This window comes from Leuciscus leuciscus (genome assembly GCF_965113295.1).
Source record: "Leuciscus leuciscus genome assembly, chromosome: 22".
Classification (NCBI taxonomy): domain Eukaryota; kingdom Metazoa; phylum Chordata; class Actinopteri; order Cypriniformes; family Leuciscidae; genus Leuciscus; species Leuciscus leuciscus.
Genome location: NC_138746.1, coordinates 12,245,715 through 12,267,610, shown reverse-complemented (window position 1 = coordinate 12,267,610; position 21,896 = coordinate 12,245,715). Strand labels below are relative to the sequence as shown.

General features: G+C 38.0%; 2 protein-coding genes across 6 annotated transcripts in view; both read right to left on the bottom strand.

Annotated features, from left to right (window-relative positions):
• ndst2a (N-deacetylase/N-sulfotransferase (heparan glucosaminyl) 2a) overlaps positions 1–10,526 on the bottom strand; it is a 124,847-nt gene extending 114,321 nt beyond the window's left edge. The window contains exon 1 of the mRNA XM_082154115.1: positions 10,372–10,526. The gene's annotated coding sequence lies outside the window, so the exon portion shown is untranslated. The remainder of the gene's footprint in view (positions 1–10,371) is intronic.
• Positions 10,527–11,725: 1,199 nt separating this feature from the next.
• zswim8 (zinc finger, SWIM-type containing 8) overlaps positions 11,726–21,896 on the bottom strand; it is a 56,651-nt gene continuing 46,480 nt past the window's right edge. For all 5 annotated transcript variants that reach the window (XM_082154092.1, XM_082154093.1, XM_082154095.1 and 2 more), the window contains 2 exons: positions 15,026–15,204; positions 11,726–13,311 (listed from right to left, as the gene is read on the bottom strand). In XM_082154092.1, the coding sequence (XP_082010218.1) occupies positions 13,108–13,311; positions 15,026–15,204 (383 nt within the window). In that variant the 3' untranslated portion in view covers positions 11,726–13,107. The remainder of the gene's footprint in view (positions 13,312–15,025; positions 15,205–21,896) is intronic.

Below are 21,896 nucleotides of genomic sequence, written 5' to 3'. Positions count from 1 at the left end.
GCCATTAAGAAAATGAAATTCTGTCAAGTGTCAAATAAATTTTGTTTTAAAGAAATGTTCATTTAATAGCAGCTATCATTCATCATTGTATCATCAACCGTCGCCTCGTGTCCGCTGTTGAAGGTGATGATCATCCATTTATCCTCACGCGTAACCACACATAAGAATAATAACTTTGACCATCGGGTGCGGATACTTAAATCAGAGAAAATTATTGGTGCGGGTGGATGATTTGTTTTTGGCTGCGGATTCGGGTGACGTTGGAGCTCATCCGCGCATCTCTAATTATGCAGTGTTTTGCTTTCCGCACTATTTTCAAAGGTCAGCAAAACATTGCTCTCGTAAGGTGTAGAAAAAATTACTCCACTGTGTGTAGCCTTCAACCTCCATCGCGCCTATAATAAGTCATGTGTTCTCAGTTGGTGGTGTCCACCTGAGTTGACGTACGACTCGCACGTAATGACGTACGACTCGCATTTACTGAGGAATATCCGATTTGTCGGCTACACGTACTCCTACACAGTATATATAGGACAGTATAGTTTCAATAATACCTGAAGGATACTTCCAGTATTCAGCAAGATTCCCATTTTAGAGTTATTCTCAGAAATGCTTTAGGTATTTGGAAGCCATCAAACTCGAGGTTGTGCACTGCACTTCTATAGAAAAATTAAAGGAAATCAGTCTAGACAATGCAAGAGTAAACTGCTACAACAAACAACTCAATAAAAGTAAAACACTAACCAAAATACATACAACCTTAATGCAACCTGGTGCTTTTATTTAGCCATGGGAACTCAAGAAAATATATTGTGAAACAACCACAGTACTTTATCTCCCAAGGATTCATGCTCTTCTGAAAAAGTAAAGCAACAGCAAACACTTATCGATTTTTTTCCTTTGATGAACCTATAGACATAAGTATCACTTTGAAAGGGGAGCATCCCAAATTGCTGAGTGTGTGCGAAGTCTGAGTAATAACAGTCTGGTATCTCAGCAGTCAGGAAAAGTGCACAGCAATTGATTTAACTCCTGAAACATTAACCGCAATCAAATGAAGCCTTACGGAAATAAAGTGTGGAACATGAAGCCGTCAGCAGGCATACAAACTCGGTTGAAAAAAGGAGGAAAATAAGCCATGGGATTGTGTTACTTCTTGGAAGACTAAATAACATTACCCTTATTCACAGACGAGAGATGACCTCAACCTGTCTCGAGAGTCCAAAATTAAAGTGAATCTTTATATTATGTGGGGGTTTCCTAATGGAGGTTCGTTACGGAAATACAATGATTTGGAAAAATTGTGACAGAAATGTGAATGCTAAATGAATAATAAACTATAATTTAATTAAAATTGAAACTTAAAAATAAAAATGAAAAATTATTTTTATTATTTAATTGCATTTTAATTCAAATAAAAAATGACAGGCTTGGCAAAAGTAATACCACTAGCCCATGAAAGCACACAAATTACATTCGCGGATCTATGGATTTATTCACGTGAAAATTCTCAGCACTTACAATATATATATATATATATATATATATATATATATATATATATATTAGTACAGTAGATCTCATTCAATGGCAAATTAAACCCAAAGTGCTATTGTAATTGATTTCTGGACATCGTAATGTTTTTTTATTATCGCTGTTGCGTCCCGAACCGTGGGTGGAGAACAGTATGGTAGGATTTTTTACCGAGAACCGTTACACCCCTAATACCTATAGCCCTAACAGACACTAACGCAGGGAGAGAAAAAAAAGGGCAAAGATCAAGATTTGGAGTTTAAATGCACAACAACTACAAAGACATACACAGTTATCTCCAAATGTGCCAATGCAGCTGCCTCACTGAGTTCAATCTCTCCATCTATTACAATGAAACGTTTAAAAAGCCACCTCAGAGGAATAGCTGACCTTGAATTGAAGCGACAAGTTCAGATCAGCTATTTCTTGATTGCCCAAACTCAATGATTGAGGCAGTACATTCAATGCCTTGGTGTTCTTGGTAGTGAATAATCGCAGACAATGTATCAAGATGCTTCTATTTAGGTAAACATGGACAAAAATACCTTTTGAAAACCTTTTACAAACAGAACAACAGATGTCCAATACAAAGGAAAAAATATTTTGCATTAAGGAAGCCTTTTATTCAAAAGATGGACTTCCTCTTCAAGCTAAGCATGAAGACTGAAGTGAGCGAGATGTTTCATTTGGAAAGAGTAGAAGCACTGCTCTTTGTAGAAACCCCTGTGTACAAGAGCTCTTGATGGAAGGCAGAAAAACCCTGAAGAGATTAGAACAACTAATCTTCCGCTGCTACTTCAAAAAATGTTGTTTTTCTGGGTCCTTTGATCTCTCATTTACAGATAATTGAATCAATCTACCATTTCTTTATCCTAAGGGGTAAAAGCATTCTAGAGGTGCACTCCCCACCCCTTGCGTCTGTGTAGACTGATTAATACTGGTCTGCGGCAGACTTTCATTAGCATGCATTTCAGATGGGACTCTAGTGGGGACGATGATACATATGCAAGTAACAGATGATTTGTTATGGTATTAGTTTGAATACTCACAATATATTCCACAGCAAGTAAATAACATTTAAAAAATACTGCTTAGTGGTGTAAAGCCACAAAAATACAATGCTGACAGTCAGATAGATGGAAGTGCTACAGGTAGTGACACTTTCCCCCTCCCTATGTTTTTTTTTTCCTCAGATGTGTGATAAGATTGGATAGCAGCATGGCACAGGATGGATCACTTGAGCGAGCCGCTGGATAGCACAGTGCAAACTGCTAAACCTGTGCACCCCATTTGACTTCTGTGAATGTTCTACTTTTAAGCCCTAAATAGAGAAAGTCAAACATCTCAAACGGCTGGAAAGACTGACATTAAAAACGGAGGGCGAAAACTTGACCTTTCTGGCGAATTTTGCAACATCGATACAATGAACTGAATCAACATTGAACTGACTTTAGCTGAATAACGACACCATTTTCTTCTTTAAAGTTGCTTATAGCTGAATTTGACTCATATTTGATGAAGTTTGCATCATTGATTGTTATTTTCCTGTTTATTACGGTAAAGCTGTATTGAAAAATTCTGTATTGTAAAAAGCACTATATACATTTTATAGTGGGAAAAAGATTCTTTAGATTATTAAACCGTTTTAAATGTACATAAAAAAGACTAAATCACGTATATTTTCTATATTTTAATGCAATTCACTGCTACTAATGTGTGAACTAACTAGGATGGGTTAAATGCAGAGGACAAATTCAGACTATGGGTTACCATACTTGTCCATCACGTCATGTCATGATCATTACTATTTCAGATATCCTAAAAACATAACGTAATATGTAATAATTATGTAAATAAACCAACTCATGCATGTATGCAAGCTATATCACCAGAGACCACTTTAATCCAAATAAAAACCCCAGGAGAAAATATTTTAACATAAAAAAAATTACAATACATCACACACTATATTGTTTTCTAGCAGTGATATAACCACCAGAGACAGGCCGTTTGGACATCACCTCTCTGACAAAGGCTTCTCTCCAGAAGAGCAGCTTGATAATGTTTGTCCAGTACAAGCAATTCAGAAGGGTCTTTCTGATTATCAAGTTTAAATGAAATGCCACACACCCACCTCACCTATGAATCAGCACCAGGAGAATGAGGCTTACATTCAGGAGAAAAGAATTATGCTTACCCTGCATGGCTATGCAATTAGTCACAGCCAATCTTATCCCTGGAGGAACTTCAAGAATAAAATAAACAGTCAAAAAGGCAATGCAATTTTTTGTAATCCACAGCTGTGTGGAGAGATAGATTGAGTTAGAAACAGACATAATATCTTGTGGCATGTAGAAAGAATCCATCTAATGGGGTTCGAACCAGGTGAGATTTACTGGCAAATGGCAGATAAACAAAAATACATAAGGGAAAGGGGGGAAATCATGCAACTCTTTTTGAGAGGTCTGCAAACAGATGAAGAGAAAGTACTCAGAAAACCTTTAGCCTGAAAAGACAGCCTTGGACAAAGGGTTTGATCAAGCTAACAATCGCGACAGGGCACGGTACAAGGCAACTGTGCCTAGTGTGAGTACACCCTAAAATAATTCTTAATAGGCTTTAGTTTTATCACTTATCAGAGTCTACACCGGTGAAAACTCCCACTCTTAAATTATAACCATTCATAATTCATCATCTACTAAATAAAAAAGGATTGCTCTCTTCAATGCCATAACCTGTGAAGATAACACAAAGCTAATTGAAGCCCTACAGGCTTGCACATGAAGGATGCAAATATCTCTGCTGGGCTGGCAATCAGCTCAGAACTGATCTGATATTAAACTAGCATGCCATTAATACTTGCACCTCTTGACCCCTGCCATGAAGCGATCCCTGCAGCATCCCATTTTATTAATAACAAGAGCCATTTAGGCTCAGCATACTGATCTGCTGTTAAAACCTAGAGGAATACGGGATGGCCGCCTGTTCGCCTCTGCCTCTTGACTCAATGAAGTGAGGGCTAAAAGAAGCTCTGCATGGGTACACGAAGTGACAATTTCAGTGCACCACTGTGGGCTTGTTCTCAGAGCTACAATCGGTTGGCCCGATCAAAGCTACAACCAAAGTTTTTCAAACACACCAACTTGACAACTAGAGACTGCCAGTAAATGTCATGGTAGCTTGTATGTTGAGAAAAACTGAGTGATCCAGCGGCCTCAGTCATGTTCATTCGTTGAAACTCTTAACACTTACAGCCAATTCTGGATTCATATTATTACTGGTGGTGTTATTGCTATTTTTACTCCTGGGGCCTGTACCATGAAGGTAGCTGAACAAACTCGGGGTTACAGGATTAGTTTTGAGTTGACAAAACCAAACCGATGCAATCAGGCTTTATTGGTACCATGATGCAGCTCATCAACTTTCTCTGTCAACTCAGGCTTTGATCCTTAAGCTATGATTACTCCACGCGCGCGTGCACATAAAAGAGTGACGTCGACACTGAACAACCAATCGCGGGTAGAGCGTGAGCGATATATTTTCCCGTGGAGGAGCAAGAGATAATCATTCAGAATTACGATGAATTTAAATATGTATTTCAAGCTCGAAACAATACGGTCTCTGCTGCCAAAGCAAGAGAAGACTGTTGGAGAAAGATTGCTGATTGTTAATGTGTAAGTTAAACAAATACGTTCTATATTTATGTAAAATGATGTATGTAGGCCTATGTGTAGCCTATATGTGTAATATAGCCTATAGCCTATTTTTATAATATATAAAAAATGATACATGCACATTTTTTATATATTATAAAAATAGGCTATAGGCTATATTACACATAGGCTACACATACATATACATAATTTTACATAAATATAGAACGTATTTGTACTACTAAGAAAGCTAGGGAATCCTATCATAAGATTAACAGAATAATAATAAAGATTTAAAATAATTCTTAACATGTATTATATTGTATAGTACATTTGTGCAATTTGCTTTTTGAAAAAATTAAATAAAATGTGTTCATGTGATGTCACCCTATCAATAGGCCTATATCTTACCGGCAATTTTATAAAAGCCCTCTTTTATGGACATGGCCGATAAATGTCCGGGGAACACTATTAATGAAACTATTCATGTACTCCTGCAGAGCGAGGACCACCTTACGAATGGTTCGACAAACCGTGTTTTCCCCGAGCTTCTGTGCGTCACCCACCGTGCAGGAATGTAACGTTACCACTTGCAACAACAACAAAAAAACGCAACGCAATATTTGCGGTACAGTAGGGCTGCAACAACTAATCGATAAAATCGATAATAATCGATTATGAAAATCGTTGTCAACGAATGTCATTGTCGATTAGTTGGTCTGCTCACGTCACGGGAAGCGTTAATGATGACGTCACTTTTATGACAACACAGTCACACGCGAAATGCCAGAGTAATCGGAGAGAAATGACAGTTCAGTCGGCGGCAGAAAAAGTCATCTAAGGCATGGGAGCATTTTACATTAAATCTGGAATCTGGAAGTTATGCAAAGCTGAGCTTGTGTGGCATGGAAGTACCACAATGATGGACGAACACATGAAGAGGAAACACTTTGGTGTCACGGATGAAGGTGAAACATCAGCACGGCGAGCAAAAACTGTATCCTCATTATATGAAGATGTGAAAATTGTATAGTCTAGTTTAATTCAATACTACAGTGTAAACAGCTTTGTTTACTAACTTCGGGACAGTCACACTAGATCTATTTTGCATCGAGCATCAGGTTGCGCAATCAGTTCGCTCGGAACATAAGTAATGGATTATAATAGCGCTACTGCAGAAATAGGTTAAATTAAATGGTGTTTACAAAGTGAAGCACTAAATATAAAGACAGTTAATAACAGCAGCAGTAAAATATTGTTTTTTAGTCACTGTAGTCAGTGGTTTTCAGCGAATGCTTGTGCACTAATGCATCATTTTTCTTGTCCTTTTAATCAAGCCTATTAGCTTGTTGCGTAAGTTAACGTTACCTCCATTCCGCTCTCTTTTTATAGCATTAACGTTACTATGTAAGGGATAACGTTAATGTATAGCTTCGCGTCGGGGTCCCGATCAGCCTGTCGCGGTTGTATTCGCTATTTCAACCGCCTCGCTCTACATTATCCCGCTTATTGCATGGCTACCCACCAAATAATTCAATAATTTGACACAAAATATTGATTTAAAAATTAGTTTATTGATTTAAAAATTATTGTATTGCTTCCGCTAAAGAAAATAGTCCGTTCCGTCTCTACGGTTAGAATCCTTCGTCCATAGCAACGCTCTGTTTATTATGGCAACGGTGTGTTATAACGTTACTTCGCAGCGTCTGATATCAAGAAATAACAGACCGCGTTCTACATTGGAATTCAAAATCTGCTGCTTAATATCTTATTACAAACATGTTTGTGTCCTAATTTCATAATGTGAAGTTTATATGAGCAGCACAACTCAATATTTTGTTTAGTTTATTTATATTTTGGATATTTAAATAAGTTTTACTGTTTAAAAACTGGACAAACTTTTGTGTTTTTTAAGGTTTAAAATGTAAAAATTAAAGATTATATTAGTAAAACTCAATGTGTGGCTTTTGCACTTTTTAAAGTACACTTTTAAACATAAATACCCTGATTTAGGGTTTTATTTAGTTATAATAAGCAAAAAATCTAATTGAATTGTAAAAAAAAGTTTTTATCCGATTAATCGATTAATCGGAAAAATAATCGTCCGATTAATCGATTATCAAAATAATCGTTAGTTGCAGCCCTACGGTACAGTAAGTGCATGAATTCGACGTGTTAAATTCTTTATGTGCGGCTCAAGAAGTTCGCAAAGATAAGACATTCCTTCCGCGGAAAATCTGTATCTTTCATACAAGTAACTATCAGGAAAGGCAAGGGGATTTTGTCATGTTAAAAACTCTTTCTTTACGAAGTGCTCGTCAAACAATTTGCGCTGAGATGTCACAGGATTTGGAAGAAAAGGTGAAGTCATTGCAACAGACACTGGGAATAAGTTACGTCACCTATGTTTGCTCTCAGCTGATTGGTCAAACTTCAGTCTGAGATCTTGAATCCAGAACATAACCTGCCCCGGAGCAGGTTAGCCGTGCAGCGTAAGAGACCATGGCAACGAACACCGATTCAAGCCAAGCTACTTTCATAGTACCTAAAACCCAGGGTTGGCGGAAACTAAACTGAAACATAGCTGGCTAGCCACCTAAACCGGCTTCATGGTACAGGCCCCTGGAATCCTCAAGACCATTGTTTTGGAGAAGAGCCCTTCATCTCCTCAAGCATTCCTCGAGTGCTTCCTTCATTGCACGGCTCGATCAAGCTGTAGAATTCCCTCCATGTTGACATCCCTGTCTGATCTCCCAGTGCTGCACAAGACCTGACTCAGCTCCCTGAAGATTAAACGGACTAAAAAAATTATAATTCAGATCCCCAATTTTCTGTTCTTTAGTGGAAAGTGATAGTAGACTCAGTAGAGTGCACTGCAGCAAAAGCACTTTTGCATTATCAATGCAAAAAAAAGGTGCATTTCATGGCTACAACAAGGCTTTTATCTAAACTGTACATGACAAAAGCGTTCATATGATTATAAAGTTACGTTTTAAGTTCAGTTAACCAGCCTTTCCAAAGGTCATCTTAAACAACCAGTGAGCGAGTAATACTATAGGCATGCAATTAAGATACAGCAGTGAAATTAATACTAGCTTTAGGGAGATGAGGCGAAAGAAAAGAGCCTGGTCATTTGAAGTCATTAATCTAATGGGATTCTGGGTTCTTCACCGGCTTGAAACATAATCCAAGTCTTGTCCCCATTTCTTTTTTTTAACCATAACACCCAAAAAACTCTCAGCATGAGAGCCACCCCAGGCCCAACACTCATTTGCAAATTATCTCAGACATTTATAATGTTCTTGGGACAGAACCAAACTCATCTTTAACTCACAATTCAATGCTAATTGGGTCATGGACTTGGGGACCGAGCCAAATGAGTTATGGGCATGTATTTGTCCCGTTTTAAATCAGGAGAAGAAAAGAGCAGCTCAAGAGATATAATGGCTGTAAAAAAATCTTGATTTTACACTTATCACACTACTTGATCTTACACTTATCACACTACTTGATCTGTGAGTCTTCATACCAATATTTACAACATTGCCTCAGGATGAAGAAAATGATTTTATGCTCATTCATGAAAATGTCTCCAAATTCCTTGAGGGCAAAAAAGGACAAGCCAAGGAGCGTGTTAACTTTGAAAGCTATGAATCAAGTATCACTGAATCGCTTAAGGTACCGAGATAAATTTCATTTGTTATCCAATTTCAACGATTGTTAAACATATTTGACAAAGCTCAAATTTATTTGAACATCCTTTCTTCATAATTAAATATTCAACAAACTGTGCAAAAGTCTTAGGCATGTTAATACCTGGACAAAAGCCGTTTTAAACGCAAAGGGTCGTTACACCATTTATTGATTTGAATTAGTTAATAGAAGTTAAAACATAAATAAATTCAATTTGTGATTTTATTTTTGAAAGCATTCTCACTTTACAGCATTTTAACACTAGTGCCAGTACTTTTCACAGTACTGTAGCTTTGCAGGAAGGTTTCTTCAAGCATCTTGGAGACGTTCCCACAGTTCTTCTGGATTTAGTCAGTCTCAGTTTTTTCTGTTTCTTTTTTCTGTTTGAGGGGGAATATTAATATGCCTAAGACTTTTGCACAGTACTGTGTGTGTGTGTGTGTGTGTGTGTGTGTGTCACACACACACACACACATATAAACGTATATCTAGTATGCTAAAACGTACTAGGGTTATTTTGAAAAACTGACACGTACTTATATGGATTTTAAGAAATGCACATTATCTTGTCATTTGTATCTTGTAAAAATCTTGATAATGTCAATGGACACGTTATGGGTCAACAACGCACAAAAATATATTTTCTTAACGCAAGATCAAAAGATGGTCAAAAACAATACATGCAGACAATTTACTAAAAACACCTAGGCTACATTTTTAAATACTAAATCCAAGAGCATATTCTTCTAGCTTTCAGCTAGAGTAGCACGCACTGAATTATCATTTTAAAGAGATTTTCGACAGGAACACAGCTGTGCACTACAGGCTGACACATGAGATATTCTTCTTGACTCATCTAAAGGAGAACTGAGCATTGAGTGAAGCCCATGCAAAATTCATTACTGCCCAAAACGAGTCTCCATGGCAGAGCTGCTCAGATTTTCCAATGGACTGCGTAAAGGTACCAATGCAGACTCAATCTGCCCATAAAGTCCCACAGAAAAACATGCATTTAAAAGCAACAAGCATCCCGCTTTGCTTTGCTTTTGTCCCAGCTGCTCTGCAACTCAAACTTACACACGCTCACACTGTTACTGCACATTAACCCTGTGTAAAGAACAGGAAAGCTCTAGGTTGTTTATGTTTAAAGATTCTAATAATTATTTAAACACTTTCTGGTCGTATAGATGAAAATCACTGACTATACGAAACTTCCACTAAACTAGAAAACTACGCCGCGGTTCAATTAGTCTCTTCTATGACTAAACGCAGTTTTTATACAAACAGCAAAGCTTTAAGAGGGCTGAATGTCATTGTTTTTAAGATAAAGCCGTGTTTGTGCAAACTAAAAGGAGCTTAAAAATAAAAACATTGATAAGGCACTTCTCTGGTTTTCTTCAGAACGAGGTTAGCGCGGCTAGCCGTAGCATTTCTTCAGTTCCGAAGAGGCGAAACTGCACTTGTTTGGAAGAAAACACAAAACATGACTCACCGATACCGTTTTTTATACAGCTATCCGTAAGCGATCCTCAAAGGTTTTACCAAGTTTAAAAAATGGGAGGTGAACTCAAACTCTCGTTGACAGCATCACTCTCAGAACCGCCATCTTCACTCAGCTATGATGCTGCTGTTGGCTCGAGACGCTCTACCTACCGAAAACTCTGGAACAAACCAAATCAGTCCATCAGATGGGGGGAAACCTGCAGAAACTCACAATTTCGCATGACATTATCTGAAAGTATTGACACAAGTGAAGCTTAAGTTGGATGTTAAACTCTTTTAACTGGAATTTTAGAGTGCTTAGAGCAATATATACTGGTTAAAACATTTTAAGAAATAATTACAGTGAATTAAAACCCCCGTACTGTAATCAAATTTGAGAGACTTGTTTCCAACAAAGTGCACCTCCGAACAGATTTTTCAGGTAGGGGTACAAACAAGGACCGGTGTGAGATTATCGTGCATTATCTTGACACATTTGTTTTTTAAATACATTCACCTGAACTTTCAGTAAAGTGGTTTGAAACACTGTATTCTACAAGTTTAGACAAGCATCATTAAATTTGTTTATCATTAAGACAAATCATCAAAAAGTTTCATTTGGCACCAAAACTACTTGCGTGATTGAATAAGCAAAGCTTTTAAATATCAGCCCATTTATAAAAGAATCGGAATCACCGATACACCACAAAATCACAGTAGTGACCATATTTAACCTTCTAGCGCCCCCAGGCGATTAAAACCGTTGATTCCCTGCTAATCAAATTCGTTTTAACGAGGTGCATTTCTGACAACGTATTAAACGTATTCGTGAAACCATGCGTATCTTTATCCATATAAACAAAGTACGATTTTTGTTGTTTTTATTTGTTTTGTATAATAAAAAATATTCAGCAAGAACGCATTTAATTAATCAAGTTAGTAAAGACATTTATAGTTTTGCAAAATATTTCTATTTCAAATAAATGCTGTTCTTCAAAGAATCTTAGAAAAATGCGTTACAGTTTTCACAACAATGTAAAGCAGCACTACTGCTTTCAACATTGATAAGAAATTTTTCTTGAACAACAAATCAGCATATTAGAATGATTTCTGAGTGAGGTATTAAGTGACTGAAGACTGGAGTAATGACTGCTTTTCCATTTTCAGTTCAGCTTTACATCACCGGAATTTGAATACATTTGAAAATGTATTCAAATAGAAAAGTAATTTTAAATTCTAATATTTCACAATATTATTGTTTTTAAACAAATAAATGCAGCTTTGTTGAACATGAGACCTTACCAACCCCAAAATTTTGATTGGAACTATTAATAATGGTTAGAACAACAGACACAGATAAACTATTAGTGTTTTGATTTATCTTTATTAAGTAAACTCTACATTTTTAATATTGCTTTGTTCCAATTTAGTTTTTCTCTTTTTCCCCCCATTTATTCTAAATTACATCCTCTTGCAATCAAAACAGTTTCATATTTATATGTATTTATATAGATTTTTTTGTTTGTTTTTTTTTCCAACCAAGCTACACTTGAAGAATACAAAAATATCACAGTACATTTTCTACACAGTCACTCTCCACTAGTGAGTTCCAAAGCTGGGGCCGATGCTGGAAACATGGGAATCTGGCAGTGACGTTTATTGACCACTCAATTACGCTAGGCCGAGGGGAGCAGTTAACCTGTTTTAAAATGAGAACAAAACTAGATTGTGTGGTTCGACTAAATCTTGAAATATGAAATTGCAAGGTCTATTAATGGTATGGGAAATGACTTGTCCAATAGCTGGATTTTGGATATAAAAGAAACCAATTTAAATTAAATTTAAACAGGAAGCCTGAATTGTTTCGGACTTAAGTCACCGCTGACATCTAGAATTAAAGCTGTGTAATCTGGTCCAGCCAGACTTCTCTGTTCCAGCACTCAAGCCACCAACATCTGACCGGAAAAAGGAACTCACAGATCAGTCAGTAATAACATTCTTCCATTCCTCATCCTGCTCTCTGCAGACACGCCATACTATACAAAATATTAAAAACAAAAGATAAAACAAAACACTGAAGAATCCTCACCCGTACTTTGATTATTGTTTCATAATAAATGTCTCTTTTATTCTTTTAACAAAGTTTTGTTTTATTTTCCTCATTTTTACACTGCCATCCACTATCCAACGTTGAAATCCTTAATGACCGGTGGAGGCTCTGTTCTCCAGGGTAGAGGAATGTTGCAGTATGAGTCTGACATTTAGTGGTTTTGTTCAAACTTGAACCAAACATCAACATAGCAAGTGAAAACCTTAGTCCCCTTATCAACCACCTAAACGAACTCCGGGGATCACAAAACATACAAATCAGTGAATGAAAGATGTTAGGACACAGATAAAACATAGATAGCCATTAAGTTACTTGACTGAACACACCAAAAAAGAACAAAAAAAAAAAGGGTCAGACACAACACTGGGATCAACAACTCGACGAAGGAGGGACCCACTGACTGGAGTAATTCACTTGCCCCAGTATCTCTGTACCACTTTCTCATGACTTCAGGGCCCGAAGGACAAAATTTTCAGTCATGTGAGTGGGCTTGTACAGGAAGTTGGCATGGCTACACTTCCTAACAAGGGGAATTGTGTGTCGGATTGAGCTGTGTCAGTGATCTTGGGGGGGAGGGGGGAGGGATGATATCTGCAGGAGATTGGGCGTCTCTGTTCCCGCTGGCCTCTAGAGCAGTCATGGTGAGAAGGTGGCCATCTCCAACGAGATCCGCTGCCATAGTTCTTTTGTCTGTTTGCCCCTCTTCAGGTTCTGCAGCACATCGTTGAACTGCATCATGCCAACTGGCGTCAGGCAAAATGCCCCGCGGGCGCTTCGGATGATGTTCACAAAGTCGTCATAGTCTGCGGGAGTCAGATGGATCAGCCTGTGATGGATATACTGGAACAAAACAGAATTAGAAATTGAAATGAGCAGGGAGGACATGAATTCTGTCCCAAGGTTATTTTATTTTTGCATTTTAATAGTATTTTTACTATTTTCAAATTTAATTTCAGTTTAGTTTTACTTGTTTCCAACAATAGTTTTGTTAGTTATAGTTTAGTTTAGTTATAAAATGTCATCTGTTTCTAAATGTGAAACATACAAAGCTCCTGAGGGGACAAAGTGATGAAAAAATATGAGATGGAAGAAGGAAAAATGATATGTTAATGCTTTTGCATGCACCCACTAAATGTTTGCATTCCCCCAAGAAACTGTGAATACATTTATAATTTTACAAAATTATAAAAAATGTAAAAAAAAAAAACTAAAAAAAACATTTAGCAGTTCAAGCAGTTTTCAACTCTGATAGTAATAATAATAATATTAAATGTTTTTGCGAAAAGTTTTGCGTTAGTATCCAGTTTCTCAGGGGAACGCAAAAAGTTGAGATGGAAGGAAAAATTATATTTCAATGCTTTTGTGGTTCCCCTAAAAGTTGTGTTCTGTCACTAAAGTTTCTTGGAGGAATGCAAAAGTTGAGAGCAAATCAAAGTTCAATCAAAATCAAAGTTCTGAGGGTTTTGAGTTTAGTTTCTAGCTCTAAATGTGTTTATGTATCTTTCAACAGCATTTCATTACAGTCATGCCTTTTTGATCTCCCTGTGGTTAAACATGTGCGACATGACAAATTCATAAATATTCCTGCTACTGGGTGGCACTAACCTGGACCCGTTTTAATCAAATGTCAACAGGTTATGAAGCATAATGTCCCCGGATGTTTATTGGGACATGTACCATATGGAGTGCATTTCCCACCAGCGACGTACGAAATGACTCAGAGACAGTCTGTGTAGGTTTCTGCTTGAGTACAGCCTCTCGGTCCCTCATCTCATTCTCCACGCATGGAGAGAGTGGATTAGAGCTGGCACGGTCTCCCTTTCACATTTACCCAACATTCATTTGCAAAGATTTACAGTGGCAGACATATGGTAGAGTGTCCCTTGATTGGGCATTTTTAAATGTAAGGCCATGAGAGTGCAATGGCCACTTACGTAGACAACCACGTTGTTTGCCCATGCAACAACTTGAAACCTCTTTGAAATGGCAAAATAAAGACTCTGAGCCTGCTAGCAGGTAACTGCAAGAGCGTGTCTGTGTGTGAGAGGGAGAGATAGCGTGTGTGCGCTCCTTCTCTAGGCAGCAGCTCTTGGCTTTGGGCTGTCACAGTGTGTTTGATGCTCTCTCATCAGTATGCTCCATCCTGTGAACAGACTCAGGCTTCCCTCTCTAGCTTTAACACTCCAGAATTGTTCATGCACAATTTATATTCAGTGTGGGCGACAATGCCGTCACAATCCAGCCTTGGCACCACTCGAATGCTCTAAAACCCTACTTAAATTCTCTACTTGAAACTAAGTCCAACTAATATAAAAACGAACTTTGAGATGGTTGCACCACATTCTATACAAATGTCAGCTGTGACTGATCAGCTCATGTGTTGGAGTGTAATTTTAACCACTTCTGTCAGCGCAAGAATACAAGTTTCCTGGATTATCATCATCATCAGGGTACAGACTTATTTCAAGATTTCATCCTATTAGGGATGTTATTAGTAATAATGTCAGTGTGATTAGTTCCCCAGGCTGAATCTTAGGGATTTGTGAATCTGTACCTGTAAGTAGGCCTGCTGGCAGCGCTGCACGAGCTGGTGGAAGGCAGGAGTGCGGAGGTGTGCGTGGATATGTGCAGGGTTTAACCTCTGCAGAGCCTCCATAATGATCTCCTGAAGGACAAACGGACTAAGAACACCTTTCGCTGCCCCCACACAAAACTGGTACACGTGGTTCACACCTGAGGAGAGAGGAGGAGGGAGGAGGATAAGGAAACATTCTGAAACTGAAGGAATCTCTAATACATTGCATTTATGTTCTTTTACCGGTTCTTTTACTTCTTAAAGTTTTCAAATTATGATTCTGTTTACATAATTGATTAATGTTGAATTATAAATTAATTATTCATAATTATTTGTAATATTAATTAATTCACCCAAAAATTTAAATTGTCATCATTTTCTCACCCTCATGTCGTTCCAAACCTGTAAGACTTTCGTTCATCTTCAGAACACAAATTAAGATTTTTTTAATGAAATCCGAGTGATTCCTGTCCCTCTATTGACAGCTACACAACTACCACTTTGCCGCTTCAAAAAGTTCATAAACAGATCATAAACCTAACCCATAATAATTGAGTGGTTTAGTCCAAATTTAAGCCCTAAATTCAATCTGTTCATCAAATAAAGTAATCGTGTCTCTTCAGAAAACTTGGACTAAACCGCTCAATTCATATGGATTAGTTTTACGATCTCTAACTTTAAAGCAGCACTCAGTAGCTTCGGGATTTCTTCGCAGTATTCTCGCTTTTTGCTCGCAGGTTCCTCTCTAGAGCTCCCCCCACAGCTTCGGAATAGATATTTAACAACACTGTTGTAAAAACTCGTTGGTGATTCTCAGACACCAGAGGCTATAGATCAACGACATCAAAGCAGATGGGACATTCTTTAAAACGTCTTCTTCATTCGGGTTCGGACAGCGTGAGGAAGCGCAATAATGACAGCATTTTAGCAGATTTCTTTTGGCCGTAAAGCAATTGTTTACATCGCGAGACCTGATATCACGCGAGACTTCCTGACGCAGCGGCCGGCGGCCCGCCGGCTCAAAGTTGCAAGTGCGTATTTTCCGCTCACGGGCACCAGGGGGGTGCGAAACGACCACCATTCAACCCGAAATAAGTAATATAACCATTCCAATGACTCCGAAGCTGTTCAGTTAAGGTAAAAAAAAGTTACTTAGTTCACCTTTAAGCGTCAAAGTGGTAGTTGCATAGACTCAATGGAGGGACAGAAATCTCTCAAATTTTATTAAAAATATCTTAATTTCTGTACAGAAGATGATCAAAATGGGATGATCTTACGGGTTTGTAACAGCATGAGGGTGAGTAAATGACAGCATTTTCATTTTTGGGTGAATATAACCCTTTAAAGTGCCCCTATTAGGGGCCGTTCACATATCACGTCTAAAAACACATGGAAGGAGCTCCTCCTTTCCAAAGCACTTGCGCTCCTGTTGCGTCTGTTGGTGTTATGCAACCATGAACTGCGATCACCACAACGACGAAGAAGTTTCAGTAATGGATTTCCACCACCGAAAAACGCTTGTTGTAGCTTTGCTACAAGATTTATTTACATAGAGAGAAAAAAACGTAGTGTTTGGGTGCACCCCATACTTCACGTTGACTGAGCTTTCAATGTTGTTACGGAAAGGGTGAAGTGAAGCTGATTGGTTGGTTCTTGTCACATGACCTGCTGTGCGCTTGCGGCATTCTGAAAAGTTGTCACTCTTAAATCTCGTTGTGCCTGGAAAAAAACGAGCGCGTCACACCACGTACATTTGAAATAACGAACTCGAGCGCGCAAAAGACGCAATATGTGAACGGCCCCTTATGCTAGTTTAAAGGTTCCTAATTTTGGTTTTCATGCATCAAGATTTTTTTTTTTTTTTTTTAAACGTGAATTGTCTCATAATATACATTGCACATCACTATTTCTAAAAGAGTCTGAAAATGATTAGTTCGAAGATTCAGTCTCTCTAAACTCCTCCTTTCTGTGAGCCTACTAAATATTACCATATTTGAATTTCAGCTCCGAAGGCTTCTTCAGTACTTGTATACACAAGTAATACGAACGATGGCATTGGGTTTTCCATATCAATTCCAGCGAGAGTCCTCATTCTTTTGAAGTGTGTGCAAAATGGATTTGCAGCGCTGAAAACGGTCTTCACGACATGTTGACAACACAAGCCAAACTTTTCTAGGCCTCAGCTAAAAAAAAGACCATAGGCTGGTATTATGCAATTATTTTTACTTTGTTATGGATGATGGAATTGCTGACAACACATTTTAGCAGTTCAGATCAATTCTCGATTCTTTTAAGAGACAATAAATATATTTGTCATGCACTTTGATCCAATGAGCCTACAAGTCCCAGACAGAATATGTTGGGATCACAGCTATAGCATCACAGCTCCATAAGCTATCAAAAAAGATAATTTGCATGAATAACTTTAATAAATCAAACCCACATGGGATGCTTTACAGAGGTCAAGTAATTTTAATTCTTTGTGTGGTGAAATTTAATTATCGAAGCTCAAATAAGAGTGAAATATCACCCACAAGTAAAACACAATCGGTAGAGCTGTTAATGCAAACAACTTTGGAAGACTGCATCTTTAGATTATGTCCATAAATTGTGAGGAAAGCGGTTTTATAATTGAATTTATATTTTGTTGCATTTCTGTCGCATTATGTCTGCATTTCCTGTGCACCATTTCCTGGTCCCAAAGTTTTTACAATGAAGGTCCAAAAATAAGACTTGCATTATGTCTAACTATATAATAATAATAATAATAATAATAATCATCATCATCTCTACATTTCAATGCAAAAATAAAGCTAAATATGTTAAAACAAAAAGATACATTAGAAATAAAGATGTGCTTCCACTTAATAATTACACTAAGGCTTGTTATTTAGTTTTCTTGGAACTGCAAGCATTACTAAAAATATGCCATTGAATATTCTAATCAATTAACAGCCCTCTTTTTTGATTTGCCGAGCTGCGTTTCAGGCGTGCTGACATTTAGTATTAAAAAGTCCCTATAATTCAAAATTCCCTATAAATGAATAATTCCCTTTGGGCTAAATTGGCCTGTTTCTCTTACATCTGTTGGTGGAGAATGTGGACAGTTTAATCTAAATTGTAAGCGTATACCAAGTCATTTATCGTTTCCATTATTGCGGATGATATAGATGTGACATGTAGCGCATGGCTTAATTGAACGTATGAATGAACGAATGAATGCAGAGAAAGCTGTTACTCTAATCTAATCTGCCTCCCTATTTTTAAACTGCAGTAAATTAAGATCTGACATCTCACACTATACGATAAGAACTGAGCGCGTTCCTCAATTTCTAGAATGCCTTGTTTATAGCTAAACTGATGCCATTGCGTGTTGAGTGTCATTCAAATAGCTATCAGTCAAAGAGAGCTGAACGAAATTAAACTGCAGTAATAAAAATTCCTGTATAAGGACGAATATTCTCCTCACAGAACGGTAAGATTGAGTGTGTTCCTCTATTTCTAAAGGCCTTAATTATTTATAGCAAGATTGTTTGTCAGTGCGCGTACCATTTCAATTAATGTGCTATATCCTCCCTGTGTTAAACAGCTAAATGCTTGCCTGTTTGTGAGAGCTCGTGCAACACTGCTTGTCCGAGTTGATTTGAAGGGGAGCAGTTTAAAATCTTGATCAAGTAAAGCTTAACATTGAAGAAACCCTGTTGTTTTACGCGCCCAGAGAAACTTCCACAGAGAGACAATCTGCCGAGATCGACGTTCCATCAATTACAGCGCAAAACTGTCCTTTGCTTGTCGCTTACCGAAGCAGTTGTGTTTACATTGAAGTCATTTCAAGTTATCATTATTTCTAAATGTATCTTTTAGATCAAATCACCTTAGGATGAATAAGTCTTGAACTTTGAAAGTTTAAAGGTCCCATGACATGCTACTTTTTGTAGGCTTTAATATAGGCCTTAGTGGTCCCTAGTACTGTATCTGAAATCTCTTTCCAAAAATTTAGCCTCAGTGCAGAATTATAGCCACTACAAGCCAGTCCCAGAATGAGCTTCCTTCAGACGGGCCGTTTCGGTGTCTGTAGCTTTAAATACTAATGAGGAGGAGAAAGGCGGCGCAAGGTGGAGGGTGGGTGTGGCCTTGACCATCTTGCGCAACGGTAACGTGGCGTGCATGTTTACGTTGGATATAGCAATGGCACGAAGACACGCAGTCTTTCAAGCATTTCAGTTTGACCCAGAATCTGATCCGGATGGAGAAGCAACGGATGAAGAAGTTGCAACTCAGCGGCTCCAGCAGGACGTTTCCGAATGGTTAGTTTAAAATATTATGTCTGGATACGGTACTTTATTCGGATGGTTTACAGTTATTATCATGTAGCTAACGCTAACCTACTGTTGCCTTTTCATGAGAGATCTGTAACGTCTGTATTTATCTTATTACAATTACATCAAGCTCTGCGATCTTGAAATGCGGATATCGCGCGTGCCATATAACCAACAGGAAAACGGTTATCCAAATAACAAAGACGTGTACAACACTCGCGTTACAGTGCGTGTATTCACACACATAAACTGCATAGCTGCATAGCTAATGTTACAGCCACATTCTACGTGTAAAATCTAGGTAACCATAAACAGTAAAGCAACACACTTATATATCATTAGTTGACTTACTTGTCCGAGGTGTGTAGCTGAGCCAAAGAGAGTGATCCAGACTTTAGTTTCAAACGTTCAGCAAGCCCAGCTCTGTATTGACCCTTCGGTGTTCATTTGTACATCCAATTATTGAGCAATTATTATGCTTCGCTCGCTCAAAAGCCATGATATCTCTCGTGGACAAACTAAAATCGCGCGCGCGCGTTCCTACTTCCTAGCGCATTTTCTCATGGGCGGAAAATATTCTCTGGGCGGGCAAAGCAGAGACAGGGGAGGTAACATTTCCTCCTTATGACGTCATAAGGAGGAGATTCAAGATCAGTGCGTATGAGCCTCCATTTTCTCAAAGGCAGAGAAAGATAGCAAAAGCTCGATTTACACTGGTTGAAATTTTTAGAAACTTGGGAACCATATACAGGCTAGGGGAACTCATATTAATGTTAAAAAACCTCAGAAAGTGAAAATTTCATGTCATGGGACCTTTAAGTAAACTTATTCTACCAAAAATCTTCATATCACCCTATTAACAAATTTGTTTAGATTCACACTTAGTTCTGGCATTTAGAACTGTCATCTAGCTTTAGCTTGTCATTAACTATGCTCTGAAGCAGGGGAGTCTCAAGAGAAGCCAGGTTATCCTGATATATTTTTCTGTTGATATGAAAAATTGTGTACATTTAGCAATATAGCAGGTGAATTATGTATATTACGATGTTGATTAACTATATGCCTTTCTCCACTGACATTAAGTTGTTCAAAGCGTTTCTAAGGTTACTGATTTTTAGAAGGCAGACTGAGATGGCAAACAGGAACATGGTTTGTGTAACAATAGCAACACATTATTAGTTGTTTGATAACGTAGTCAAGCCAAAGGTTAATAATATCAATTACCATTTCGTGTCCGACGTTGTAGAGATAGATACATAAAACGCATTAACATTCTGATACATCGACTTAGTAGACAACTCAGTATAATTCACTCTTCCACTTCTTCTGAATCAGTTTCTGGTTCAAACATATGGCTGAATAAAACCAGTATTTCCACTTGCCATTGTGCAGCGTTTACTACAGTAAAGTTGACAGAGTGGATCTCTGAGCTGGTGTGAGTGAGTTATTTAATAGGCATGAAGAAATGTTTTTCACTGAATTTTTTTTTACATTTGTAATTTTGGTGTTCAAAGATCTTTAACAGAGACAAATAAATATTGAACATTCAAAAGCATCCCTGGTAAGATGTCCAACTAAAGGTGTGTGGTGTCAATCCTGTCACACTAAGGCCCCGTCCACACTACTGCATTTTCGTTTAAAAACGGAGACCTTTTGCTACGTTTGCACCTCTCGTCCACACTAAAACGGCAAAAACGGAGACCCAAAACGGAGAAATTTAGAAACGCTGCCGACCCGTTTTTCGTTTTGAATCTCCGGAGGGCGTTTTAGTCTGGACGGGTCAAAACCTCAAAACGGAGGACTTTAGAAACGATGACGTAGTAGAGGCTCACGCTCGGCTCTATGATTGGGTGTCATCAGTCATGGCGTGTTTCTTTGCTAGCAGCTGTTGTGCAAGTAAATTCTGCCTTTTACAATGCTATAACTGCCTACATGCGCCGGAGGCAAGCTATTATTCGAGCGATCTGTGACAATTCCCATGTGCAGCGGCGGTATCGACCGTACATGGAGCGTCGGTTTTGGGTTAACCCGGGAAGAACCAGCGCATGTTTCAATGGAAAGAATGGAACAATGGAATTTGTTGTGTTTACACCGGCACGCGCATGCCCAGTGTTGGTGAATGGTCACGTGATCCGCGTTTTCAGTCGTTTTAATGTGGACGGAGATCAATTCTAATACGCAGCTAAAACGCTGGTGTGGACGGAGATCGTATTCGTTTTAATTCTCCGTTTCTAAACTAAAACGCAGTAGTGTGGACGGGGCCTAAGAAAAGTGGTATCAGCACTATTATTGTATTCTTTTCCTTTCAAGCATAAACAATAATATTGTTTAACTTAAAAAAAAACTGCTTTTAATTGATAGAAAGAGAAAAAAACGTTTTTCTTTACTCAGTTAAGTGACAAAGTCTCACATCTCTCACAAATCTCCCATACATTTTTTTTTTAATTTTTTCTTTCCATTGAGATTTGTTTTAGCATTTTTCTCTCTTTCCCTTACTCAGTTGAGTGATGAAGACTTCACATCACTAGCCA